The sequence below is a fragment of the Amblyomma mixtum genome, chromosome 10 (genome assembly GCF_055824585.1).
Source record: "Amblyomma mixtum isolate Tamu chromosome 10, ASM5582458v1, whole genome shotgun sequence".
NCBI classification, from domain to species: domain Eukaryota; kingdom Metazoa; phylum Arthropoda; class Arachnida; order Ixodida; family Ixodidae; genus Amblyomma; species Amblyomma mixtum.
In genome coordinates this window covers 78,674,950-78,687,793 of record NC_143021.1, presented here as the reverse complement: position 1 = coordinate 78,687,793, position 12,844 = coordinate 78,674,950, and the positions used below count along the sequence as shown (strand labels likewise).

Here is a 12,844-nt window from a genome sequence, read left to right as displayed (position 1 = left end):
TGAATTGTATACTTGCAGAGGCTTGTGAAGAAAAACCAGAGGAATTTTCTTTCCTTTGTCTGGAATGGAAGTTAAAAATTTTTTTTTTGCGTAGCTAGATGGTTGCAGCATGAAATTCCATTCTGGAAGGGTAAACCCACTAAATTGTACATTTTGTGTGCAAGGGTACTGATACTTGCATGAAACTGAAAACATTCGCCCAGGCTATCTGGCTAGCTTCCTTCTTCCTTGTGCCCAGATTTTTTTAAACAATACTTTGTCAGATTTATTTTGACCAGAATTTCTAACATGTTAATTACACCACATTTGTGATCATATACAACAAAATTAAAACATGATGATCACTGGTGTATGGTTTAGTCTGGGGTAGAATGATGAGAAGTACCTAGTATATTGTAAAATTTAATATTACTAGTCTAACATAAACAAAATTGCTCTTTTTTTAGTGGAAAATTTTGCTACCAGGGAGTCGGAGCGGCATGGCATGATGAAGACTTGGACAGTGTGCATTCCAAAGTACCTGTATTCATGTCGGCACGAGAACTTGCGCACAGTGCTTCAAACAGTTGGTGAGCACCTTGGTGCTGTGCTTCTGCTTAAATAGGTAAATATTTGATTTTAAATGTGCCTGAGCAGCCAATTGGCCTAAACGAGTGCACACTAAGTCAATACAAACACCATGACGTGAACAGACATAATACAGAAAAATGGTCACAAATACGATGATAATAATAGTAAAGAAAAACAAGCATAATGAGTAAACAATGAAAACAGCAAATATTTCTGTGTCATAAAAAGTTGAATTGTGTTATTTGCAAATGAGTCATTGGTGAAATGGCATGCATGTCAGGATAAAATCTATCATAGCATTTGGTGGTTTTTCCCTGAGGCACACGAAATCGCAGTGACATCAATAACGGCTCACAGTCAATAGAGCCGAGCACAACTTTATGTAGAAAATCCATGTCATAAAGGGTAGACATACCAAGGTCTGCTGCGGGTTCGATCCCGGCCCCGGCGGCTGGAATTTCTTTGGAGGAGAAATTCTTGAGGCCCGTGTACAGTGCGATGTCAGTGCTCGTTAAAGAACCCCAGGTGGTCGAAATTTCCGGAGCCCTTTACTACGGCGTCTCTCATAGCCTCAGTCGCTTTGGGACGTTAAACCCCATAAACAAAACAAAACAAAAACAAACCAAGGTCTGCTAGAAGAAAGTCGTAGTCTTAGAAACGACAGCGCTCAATATATCTATCACAAAGGATGCATACAATCTTCTGCTGAACATTTTCGATTTCATCGCCAGAGGTAACAGAGGCACTATTCTAAGCTACTGATGCAAACTCAAGACGTGGCATCACGAGAGCACAGTAGCCAAATTATGTTTTTAATCTGAATAAGAGTGTGTATCTGAAAATTTGAGCAAAAATTGAGTAGCATTTAGATATTCTTGCACGAAATACCACTGTTAAAATTGGTTATAAATGATATGTCTCACATGTACGCTTGTCTGCTGAATATAGTAAGCATGGCTTGCGACCTGAGTGCCTCCGATGTATGAAAAAAAATGGCCAGGTTACTGCATGACGCGTGGAGCAACCCAGTGTAGCACATTCAGGCTTCATGGAGTGGAGAATGAAGGCAGTAATAACTTTAAGAATAAAAAACACAGGACCAGGAAGCTGACAGAACACACTGACACTCGGTGCATGAAGGGCATTATGGAGTTGCCTGTCGTGTTGTGCAAGATGGAGGTCGCACAGACAGATGTTAAACATGAGTCGATGCAGATACCTTCTGTCATTACGTAGTACTCACTGCAGAACTCAACAAAAAAGAAGCAAAGGTAACAGCTGAGCATGGCCAGACTCTTGTGCTTTCCTCCGCAAGCAATCTGGAAGCGCAACTCTTCAAAGTCTTTTATGCTTTCGCTCGACATATACATCATCACTGCATGTGTCGAGGAAAAGTACATACCCTTAATGTCAAATGACATAGCACTTACAGGACTCAGTAGCAGCTTACTTAGGTGTTCTGATGCATCTACAGGGCACCTTATGAGAGATTCTTAGGCTTCAGAGCACTCAATCTACAGGGCGCCTCATGAGAAATTCTTAGGCTGCAGAACACTCAGCCCTTGCAGAAATTGTTTCAAAGTTTGTTGCCACATGGACCTCTTCGTAATAATGACCCTAAAAGCGAGCCTTCCTTTAGTGTCACAAAAAAAGGCCTAGGACATGGGTCTTTTTTGCTCCTTCATTAGAACCAAAATGTTTGCGAGCGAGATCTTTCACAGATATGGAATTATTTCACGAAAAAGAGAAGCCTGAAGCTGTGCGAAGCAATACCAGCAACAGCCCTGCCGTGGTGGCTCAGTGGTTATGGCGCTCGGCTGCTGACCCGAAAGGCGCGGGTTCGATCCCAGCCGCGGCGGCCAAGTTTCGATGGAGGAGAAATTCTAGGGGCCCGTGTGCTGTGCGATGTCAGTGCACGTTAAAAAACCCCAGGTGGTCGAAATTTCCGGAGCCCTTCAACACGGCGTCCCTCATAGGCTGAGTTGCTTTGGGACGTTAAACCCTAATAACCAAACCAAGCGATACCAGTTATAAACACATCAGAGCTGTTGAAGAAGCTGAAAGATTCATGCCTTCATCCTTTTTCTACATCAGACACATGACTACACTTTGTCTTTCTGGGCCATCATTTTGAAAAGGTTAACATGGCAGCGGCCTTCGGTTAAATTTCTGCAAGGAGCCCTTTGTGGAAACTTAAGCATCTGTTCCTCGTGAGGCGCACTGCAGAGATATTTGAATACCTTAGTGAGCTGCAACCAGCACCTCTGGCTGCATTTTCACTGACATCATAGATTAGTACATTTTCGTGCAGATGCTGAGATAATGGAAACTATGACTGAAAGCATAACGTTTCGGGGAAGTATGCTTCCTGATTGCTTGTGGGCAAGTGCTGTGTAACCACCAATCCAATGGGTACAAGCTTTCTTCTCACCTGGTGCTCGTCTTCTTTAGGGTGAAATGCCTGCCAAATGGTTCATTGCCCCACCTTGAGATGAAGAAAATACCTTGTGCCATGGTGCTCTTTGTCCTCAGATTCCCTCGCGCCATCAAAAATCACAGTCATCATCATGCTTGTGAACAAGTGTCTGGCCTTTTTCAGATGTTACCAATGTTCCTTGCTCACTAAGTTGTGCATTGAGTACTATGTAATGAAAGGTGTCTGCATTGAATTGTATTTGGCACCCATCCTTAGCTACTTTCTATTTGCACAAAATTGTAGACAACCGTAAAGACTTTCATGCACAAAGTGGTGTCCGAGTAAGCACATTTTGTCTGCTTCTTCCTGGCCCTGTGGTTTTTGCTGTTTACTGTTATGAGAAATGAATTTTAGGCAATGAATCATATTGGTTTGGTTCTCAGTAAATGGCTTTTACAAGCTTCTACGAAAGCCGATTGTTCAATAGCGGATGGTTCAAATGTATTTGTGAAATTTATAATAGGTGTTGTGTGGCTACTAAATGAGGATTTTTTTATCTTTTCAGATGGATCCGACAGCAATGTTTAGAGGTACAATGTGTGCAATTTGTCATGAAAATAAAACGTATGTACTTGTACTCAACCAAACACTTGCCACTCTTTCATTCTAAGTTGCATTCTTTGTACGTGTGCAATACATAAAATGCATGAAAGTCTTGTACATAATACTTTTTTCCTCTGCCTCTGGACTGCTATATCTGCAGTGAACTTTCTGGGCAGAAGCTATACACAGATGCATGTGCATGTACTACTGAAAGTATTATCGAGAGCAAAAATAACAGACCCCTGCCAGCGCGTGCCGATCTGTGTCAGACTGCATGCAAGCGCCGCTTGACGAAGCACTCCAGATGCTGAGACGAGCGCAGTGGCACGCAATGCGTAGCGCCCCTCGAGATGGGCGCATGCCACTGCGCTGGTCTCGGCACTAGGAGCGCTTCGTCAGGCGGTGCTCGCATGCAGTTTGGCGCGGATCGGCACGCGCTGGCAGGGGTCTATTATTTTTGCTCTCGATAGTACATAATTACAATGCAGATTATTTCCGTTCTAGATCAGATGACTTCCAAGTGAACGGAGGAAGTATGCATACACATTACGGGGCCTTTAATAAGAACACAACAGAAGCATTCGTTGCAAAGAAACGATTTCATTCTCGTTCATAGCATAGCGTAACTTTCCGTTACCAAGAATGTGACATCCGTTGGACGGAGTCGCTGTATTCATGTTGCGGAAAACCCTCCGGCAACGCATTACCAGCGGGTTTTTCTGTACTGAGGAGCATTTTTTTTTACAGTGTAACGATGACGAACGCCAGGATCAACGTGGCTGCATGCTCCGCGACGTCGGAGGGGTTTCTGAAAAACCTACCGAAGCAAACTGTAGCGTACCCGGCTGTTTTCTTTTGCCTGTTATTCTAGAACCGTTCTAAAACTTGAGATCGTTTCGAAAAATTTTGAACGGGCACAATTTGACTCGTTCAACGGATCGAATAGTAGGATATTAGATTGGATGTTAGAAAATGACGAATATTCGCACACCGCTACTCTTAGGATAGATCATTCCTGAAGGCGTCACCGACCAGCTCATATGGTAGAGTGTCTAACACCGGTAAGTAAAGACCGGAATAGATCTGGTACAAAATGGACGGCAGTACAACTCATTCACACACACACACACACACACACACACACACACACACACACACACACACACACACACCACAGAGAAGCAATGCACTGCCCGGCGCAGACCAGGCACAGACAAGGAGATGATGGGCTCACTAAGATTCCGACCCACTGAAAGCAAGGAGACCACTGAGGAATGTTAATTTTTGCTTTAAGATGGTGTTGATTATGCGAGGAGATTAACTGCTGAATCATTTCAGAAGGCAGATAATATTACATTCAGCAGAATAAAGACCCTGGGGGCAGCTGAACCCACAACCTGCGAATTTGTGTATAGTGCTCAACAAAGGGAGCTGTAGTGACTACCTGGCTATACTGCCTTCGCAGGTATTCATCCTGTAGTCTTATGTTCAATATTCTCACCCGCGCCACATCCGGCCGGAAATAACAGTGGACATGCGTTAGGCCACATTCTCACAGCCGGTTTTTCCCATGCTCCGTCGCCTGTGTCGGGCCCGCAGCTGACGGAGGGGACTGTTTTTGGACCTTTTTCTCCCCGAAATTGGGCTGCCAGTGCCGCTGGGCCCTGCTCTACGTTACCGCTGAGCGGCGGTGCCGGAGCGCCGCCCCACGAAGAACGCGTCAGTCGCAGCGCGAGCTTGCTTCAAGTGACCCCCGGCTTGTTTCCTGCGACCAAGAGCTCGCGCTAGCGAGCATCGCGGTTTCGGCGGCGGCGGCGATGCGCGGGTTCGAGGGTGTGCGGGCACGCAAAAAAAAAGCCTTTTTTTTTCGCAGCCGTGAGATGCACACGTCTTGCACACCGAAAAGCGCCCGTTGCCAAGGGACAGAGAGCGCATAACGGTTGTAATTCATTTGGCAATGTACGAGGTGTTCCAGCCAAAAGAGTCTCCGAATGAGTTTTGTGTTAGCACATTAGAAACAAATACACTAGTAGAAAGGCGCAACCAATCGGCGAAGCAGACTACTTAGTATGAAGACCAATTTCACAAGTTCAGGGGAAATATTCCTATATTGAAAACAAAGCTCATTATCTCCTTTTGATACCTTCAATTGTGCTGACTGGCCAGAATAAATTAACTACAGTGCGCATTTCTCTACCGCATCAATAATAGCTTGCCATATTCGAATCCATTAGATTTAGCACCGTACGCGCGGTGTTTTGCAGCAATCTGTGGAGTTGCGCATAGTTATTGAAACTTGCTCCTAACTTGTGCGTGAGCTCGCGAAATCACGTCGTTTTTTGTGCGATAAGAAGCGAGCAAACTAAAGCCGAGGAGGCGACAGACGACTTTCACCAGATCGTTCTTCGGAGCCCGCTTGGGAGCGAAAAAAGGCACTGACGTAGGGTCACGTGGGAACGGCGAGCGCCCACCCAAACTGGTTTGCCGGTGTCCGGCGCCTCTTTCGACTCGAAGACTACTCCGTTCCGTTGCAGCCGCGGTTTCAGCCTCCGTCGCCACCACGCAGTAGTGGAGGTCGGCTGTGAGAATGAGGTCTTAGACTTCGAGTGCTACGTAGAGTATGGTCAAGCGGGGACCACACAGGTTCAAAGCAACTGTCAAACATGATCTCCCGGCCAGAACTGATCCCTCTTCTTCTATTGTCTGCAAAATAATTTGCCTAAAACAGTTACTCAACTAACTTTCTTGTCCAATGAACGCCACTACTAAAACAATTATTCCTGTGCACTTCAATTCGCTTCTATAACTGGTAGTTTGTTTCGTAAATATAACCTAATCAGCCCCTCATTCACTTATCCTTGCCTGCTCAGGTGAATAGGGAGGCTCTCTGTTCTAGCAGCAGTGATACCATAAGTAGCATTGGGGGGTTATCGTACAGCTGATGCTTTCCCCATTAGACCACGCTCTACGTGGCACTTGAGCTACACCAGCACGGAATACGTCTACCATTCTCACCTGGAGTGGCGCTAGTGAATAAGCTGAACTTGAGGCTAGGCGTAACATGAAGACTTAGAAATGAGGTGGCCAGACAGCCGCCGCTGTAGTTAATTTGGCTAGAGCATTGCTTGAGAAATGCGAAACTCTTGGATTTCAGTACCACCAGCGGATGCCTTTTATGCTTTCTGTAACACCCACGAACGATGTATCACTCATTTTATTCTCGTGGTGGCGAAAACGTTTATTGCACTGTATGCAACACGAGTGCGAGTAAGTCGAGTAGGAAATAAAGTACATTCTCATATGCTTTCTTCAGTTTAAATGAATCATGGCGCATTTCGTGAATATGCGCTTGGCATAGAAGAGCCTGAACACGAGTCTCAATAACGCTATTACTGAACTGACTATACCCTCACCTATCAGCGAGTTTTCCATGGATGGTCGAATCAGCCTCAGAAGAAACAAGCGATTCGTAAAACAGCAGTTTTTCTGTTCTGTGGGAGAGAACAAGTGTGGACCTGATGGGCGTCTTTCAAGTGTTTTTTTTGTCTGCTTGACGATAGCCACCTTCAGTCGATTGTGTTATTCGTGCTGAGCAGAGAGTCCGCTTTGGCTGCTTTCGCTGCCTGATGCGCCTTAGCATTAGCACCATTTTCTTCCGCCTTTGCGCCGCCTTTGGAGCCCCTGACGGTCTTCGATATAGCCGTCCCCAGTTCAGTTCAAGTGTCGCAAACACGAAGAATTCCCAGTTTAGAAGACCCTTTTTACTCATTACTCATCCGGCACCATTCTAAGGCAGCAGCACAACCACTTACCAGTATGTGAATTGAATGCGGTAGATCTAATCTTTGAATTGAGTGCGTTGGAACTTGCCTAAGACGCAAAGGATTATCTGTGTCTTTACCCTTTAGGTTAGTGCGGAACCCGGCACCACTTGTAGTTGCACGCATCAATTACAAGCGCACAGATTGCCTCTGCGCAAACTGAGTCACTTGCCAGCTATTCGCCTGATGCAGCAAGTTGCAGCATGAACCTTATTCACAAATCTTTTATAAGTCGCGTGAGTAGAGGCGTTTATTGCAGTAGTACGTAGAAAAGAAGAGAAGAGGAAAGAAACAAGACCAACATAATGACACGAAAAAAACTGACATTCGCTGACAGAGCGTCCAAGACTGAAGCTTGTTTTAAGGGCAAGCGAAACGCTGAAAGACAAAAGGAGGATAAATAAAATAATTTTAAATGCCTCTATCCTGTGCTCGAGCCGTACGAGGCACTGACCACATAATGCACAGCCATCGGGCGCTGCTTCCCCTGCTGCTCTCTGCGCTTCGTGGGGAGGGTGGACAATGCACTGCGAGAAGATGCAGCCGCAGCAGCCGGCTGACCTTCATACATATGCGCTAGCTACTAGTGCCTACTTCGAGGCTGAAGTCCGGGTGAACGCAGTTTTGGTCAAGCGTCGTCACTTTCTAACGGTTCCCGTTCATGATCCAGACAGAGAAGAGTGTGACAATGCTGGTGGACAGCCGTTGTCGAGACAATACGGAGGTATTCCAAGGTGCAGCGTTTATTTGTCGGCAACTCCGAAACCACGCAGCAGTATACTGCGAGGGCAACCTTGCTCACCGCCAGTCACAGCGCCGAAACCAAGATGGAACCCCGTCGGTGTGGCTTACAGTCAAAGCGGCTGCTGATGCCCTTTGAAGAATCGCGGCAGCGGCACTGGTCCTCTTGATGCCTGCCCACGTGCAGCTGAGGTAGGCTTCCCGGATATAATTTCTATGGAGTGCGAATGCTGGGCATTACATGCTATTACCAGCTGCAAATTCAATAGTTAATAGGCATAAACGAATGTGGGACTGTCTCTGGCAAGAAATAAGTTTCGCAGAGAAAGCTTTTAGAGATGACAGCAAAATTAGTGCAGAATAACAGAACGTACAAGAGACAAGAGACAACAGGAACTCTTGTGTTGTGCCTCCTTTTTCACACATACCGTTTTTTGCGCTAATTCTTTAGTCATAGCATTCCAACCAGCCAAACTTCATGAGGTGGCGAGCTTTTTTATACAGTTGTTGTTGGGCTAGTCGGAAAGTCATTAACTCAAAAGAACCAGCGCAAAAGGACAACGGGCAGGTCGTCCTCCTTCATTCATTTCGGTTTTCCTTTTCCGCTCGTTCTTCTGAGAACATTAAGATGTTTCTTATAAAAAGCTGTAAGTTTTTCTTTTTTATTATTAGTCTCGAGGAATGGTGACAGTCTTATTAAAGAAACTCGAGGATATTTACCTGTAATATAGCCTGATGAGCTAGCAGGTCGTAGTCCCAGGCGGTCCAAGGTAACAAGGGGCCGGAAGCAACTGCAGGAGCAGCGGGCTCACGCAGTACACGGTGTTTGTACGAACCGTCGCCTTCGAAAAGCACAGCCAGCCCTTTCCACTCGGCAGCGTTCATGTTGTCAAAAGCTGGTGGACAATGGTCCTTGCATAGTGCGCTACCCTGCGATGACCAGATAGTGAGATGCAAATGGAGATGACTTGCATTCGACTCCTGGTGCCAGGAACATGGGGAACCATTATGGGAAAAATGTCCTGTGAAATTAAGCACGACATTTCACGACAAAAACATCTCAAAACTGGAGCAGCACTTCGTGTACGGCCTAATCCCTGGCGGTAATAACACATAACGTAAATATTCAAGCAAGCTGCCTCTAGCCTAGCACACTGCCTAACACTGCAAGCGCTGCTGAGGAGAATAACACGTCGATTAAATGAATAGGTCAGCTGTAACTTACGATATAGATCTGGTGTAATTAAAACCGCTATCGTAAAGTTTTAATGCTAGTGTTATTTAGTTAACAGGGTGCAGTGACCTACGGCGGCTCGCGATTGCCTACACAGGGCACAGCGACGTATACGACAGGCGTAGCTCGTTCATGTCCCACTCTCTCGCGACCCGACACTGTGGTTGCATCGAGAGGTCTGAGACTTACTCCTGCAGCAGTGCGCTTTTATTAGGGTCACCGCACGACTTCGACTTTCTGCAAGGAATGAATGGTTTGGATAAATACGCACTGCAGGGCACACATCTCACTGTTAACATATTACGTCTCATCCCACTCGCATTCTTGGCTCATATCTAGCGCTGTTAGTTGGCTACCCATGACGCGTGCTGCTCCGTGTTTATGGAGACCACCAACATGCCGAGTTTTCTAATCTTTACAACTTTTATGTTGTGCTGTGATTTCGCAAGGCTCTTCCATGCGCATAGGAGATAACTTGAATCCGAGTTCGAGCGCAGTGCCATCACTGTCTACATTGTCCCAAAAAGCTGTCTATTGTCTAGGTTCTGCGCTATGCACATGCTGCGAAGCACCGCAGGTCGATGCTTCGCGCGAGCCGAAGGGTTCCGGTAAGGCCGTCACCGCACGGAGTGATGAGAGCGGCTGGCCAAGGCTCTCAACAGTGCTATAATTTCGGCAATAAGACGTTAATTGAGATCTTCCTCATACTGCACTTAATATTTCTGAATAACCCTGTCCCAGGACGAGCCGCCAGAAGGACAATCTTGGCTGCGCGCACAGGGTTGCATATACAATGGGCACTGCCAGCATGCCGCTGCAGGAGTAAGGCTGTGATCACTAGAGTAAGCGTGCGCTTCGGGCGCTTCCCGGGACGCGGTGTTTCGGAAATATTAAGTGTCATATGGGGAAGATATCAGTAAACGTCTTATTCCTGAAATTAGAGCCCTGTTTCAATGCGGCCACCCCCCTCTCCTCCCTGAGGAAGCTGAGTGCATGCCGCAACGGTGCACCAGTGGGCGTGCGGTGGCGGCCTCACCGGGGCCCTTCGGCACACGCGAAGGTTCAACCCACGTTGCTCGGCAGCCTGCGCATAGCGCATAACCTAGAGAATAGACACACTTTTGGGACAGTGTAGACTGTCATGGCACTGCGCTCGGACTCAAGGTATGTCCTAAGTACATGATAAAGCCTTGCGAAATGACAGCTGAGTTTTAAGGTTGCAAAGGTTGGAGAACTCGGCTTTTGTTGGTGGCTTCCATAACCAAAGACCAGTACGCCTCATGGTAAGCCAACAGACAGGATCAGATGTGGGCCAAGAATGCGAGTGAGATGAGATGTGATATCCGAAGAGTAAGATGAGGGTCAAGCAATGCGTGTTTATCCAAACCATACATTCCTTGCAGATAGACGGAGGTATGCTGTAAGCTTAATGAAAGCCCACCGCAGAAACCACAGAACCTATTTTCACCCAGTGACACTGCATGCAAGCCTCATATCCCCAGGCGAATCGTTTTAAGAGACTACAAGCAGATTCTGGCTAGGGTCTATTACCCAGTATAACGGGGTCGTATCTAACGCTTGGCAGTGCAATGACCACTGTGGTGACTTGCTTATGATGTGCGCACAAATCTAGCGGCAGCGCGACATTTGAGACATTTGAGACCATATTTGACGCTGAGGGATGAGAGCTTGCTTTCAAGCAATGCCGAAGGAGTCTCAGATAAAGCAACTGAAGGCTTGCTGCCGCCATTTCAAAGCACGTGTCACTGTTCCTGCCACCCGATGTGTTGTCATGAAAATTGGAGCATACCTGAATATATCCGTCCTAAAAATCGATGTGAAAGCGCCCACCGAACTGTAGCGGGGAGAAAATAGCGGATCGGGTCCGCATCGTGCCACTCAAGCCCTCTCGCACTCAGTACGGCTTACAATTCACCACATGTGGTGGAGCTTCCTTCACAAAGTAATGCGAACCCGATGGCGTTGAAAAATTGTGCATCGAGCTGCGATTCCGAGAGGTGACGCTTCTGCAGTATGCACCATAGGGCATTCAAGTCCCGTGAAGCGCGAGCTGCGGTAAAGTCGCTTCCGGCACGTTGCATGTCATACTGAGCGCGGCGTACACATTCATCAACAAAATCCGACGTGCAGCATTCTGTGACCGCTGGCTATACGGTCACGAATATAAAAGCTTTCAGGGAATAATGCCGCACGTCGAATTTTTTCTTCTTTTTTGAAGCGAAAGCTTCATTGCGGGACCTCGGGCTTGAATCGCGGAAGAGATCAAACCATTAAAAAGAGAAAATGAAATTGAATCAACATCCATGATTGGGAGTCGAACCCGTGGCGACGCTAACAGATCTTTAACTGCCGTTCAGCTGGACCACTACGCGATCGCCGCAGCCAACACGCTCCGTGTTAATTTGCGGCACATTCTCGTGCTGTGCATTGGAGAGTGTCGTCTTCATCAACTTCGATTTGCTAGGTCCCGCCGCACTGCCTGCTCAATTTCGTCTGCTACGTAGCACAAATCCGTGCTTTCCCTCCGAATCGAATGTAGTAAGCATTGTCAGCAGTTTTCTCTCAGTATTTCTAGTGGGCACAGCCGCATGCATGGAACTGACGCAGGAGATCTGCCGCGATAATCTTTCCGAACCTTCTTGCTCAAACTACTACTAGCCGCTACGATCGCTGCGGTAGCTACTCCTCGTGGGCTTGGCGTACGCCCATACATAGCGTTACCTTGAAGCTCGCGACGTGGCTGGTGGAGTCGGTGCGTGCCATGAGGGCGCTCACGAGGGCGACGAGCTGGAAGCGGCCGTGGTCGCCGAGGGGCCCCTCGTCGAAGCTCTCAGCCACGTCTTCCAGCTGGCGTGGCCCCTGACCCTTGCTCGCGAAGACAGCTGGCTCCAACGTCGCGAGCGCCTGGGTCTCCAAGGGTCTGAGCGAACGGAGGCTGCCCCGACTGCAAAAGAACATCCTCCCTGGTGGGTTGCGCATTCTGAAGTGCTGACACTTCTTCATCTGCACGAGAGCGCGGTTTGACGCGGCCATGTGACGCTTAGAGCGCCGCTGCTATTCGTCGTCATCATCCCCTTCCTCCAGCTGGTATCGCGCATTATTTGTGAGAGCAGGTACTGCGGGCGCCCGAAACGGGGTCAGGGTTCTATCTCGTATTCATTTCGTTTCGGCGCTGTTCTGCGCTTTAGACGCCGAACTTCTGCGCCAGCCCGCGCAAGCGCTGGAGCGAAGGACTGTCATTGACTGACACCTTTTCTTTGTGTAAGGACTTTGTGACAATAAATACGCATCGCTTGCGCCATTCATCGCTACAGGCTACTTGCACAATACCGAAAAGGTGTTGCGTCTTCAGGAATGCCGCTAGTCGTGTCTTACTCAGGCGCCCCCAGAAATTATCGGAGCCCAGAAGTCACCAAAAAGCTCATTTGTCTCGCCGCC

General features: G+C 47.4%; 1 protein-coding gene and 1 long non-coding RNA gene across 2 annotated transcripts; one reads left to right on the top strand and one right to left on the bottom strand.

Moving 5' to 3' along the window:
* Nucleotides 1-441: 441 nt before the first annotated feature.
* LOC149326238 (uncharacterized) lies at nucleotides 442-3,633 on the top strand. The gene is made up of 2 exons (XR_016286418.1): nucleotides 442-569; nucleotides 3,552-3,633. It is a non-coding gene; the product is annotated as an uncharacterized LOC149326238 (long non-coding RNA).
* Nucleotides 3,634-8,218: 4,585 nt separating this feature from the next.
* Nucleotides 8,219-12,364, bottom strand: LOC149326237 (uncharacterized). The gene is made up of 3 exons (XM_089564511.1): nucleotides 12,128-12,364; nucleotides 8,872-9,081; nucleotides 8,219-8,365 (listed from the first exon to the last, which is right to left on the bottom strand). Exons 1-3 carry the CDS (start codon nucleotides 12,362-12,364, stop codon nucleotides 8,219-8,221), a joined length of 594 nt encoding a protein of 197 aa, XP_089420637.1.
* Between the last annotated feature and the right edge of the window lie 480 nt (nucleotides 12,365-12,844).

What these genes read in the sequence shown, in the direction of transcription:
- LOC149326237 (XM_089564511.1), bottom strand. Translation starts at nt 12,364, where the DNA reads ATGTTCTTTTGCAGTCGGGGCAGCCTCCGTTCGCTCAGACCCTTGGAG. An exon ending in GCCACGTCGCGAGCTTCAAG is followed by an intron (nt 9,082 to 12,127) that starts GTAACGCTATGT and finishes TGGTCATCGCAG; the next exon opens with GGTAGCGCACTATGCAAGGA. An exon ending in CTCATCAGGCTATATTACAG is followed by an intron (nt 8,366 to 8,871) that starts GTAAATATCCTC and finishes CGCACTCCATAG; the next exon opens with AAATTATATCCGGGAAGCCT.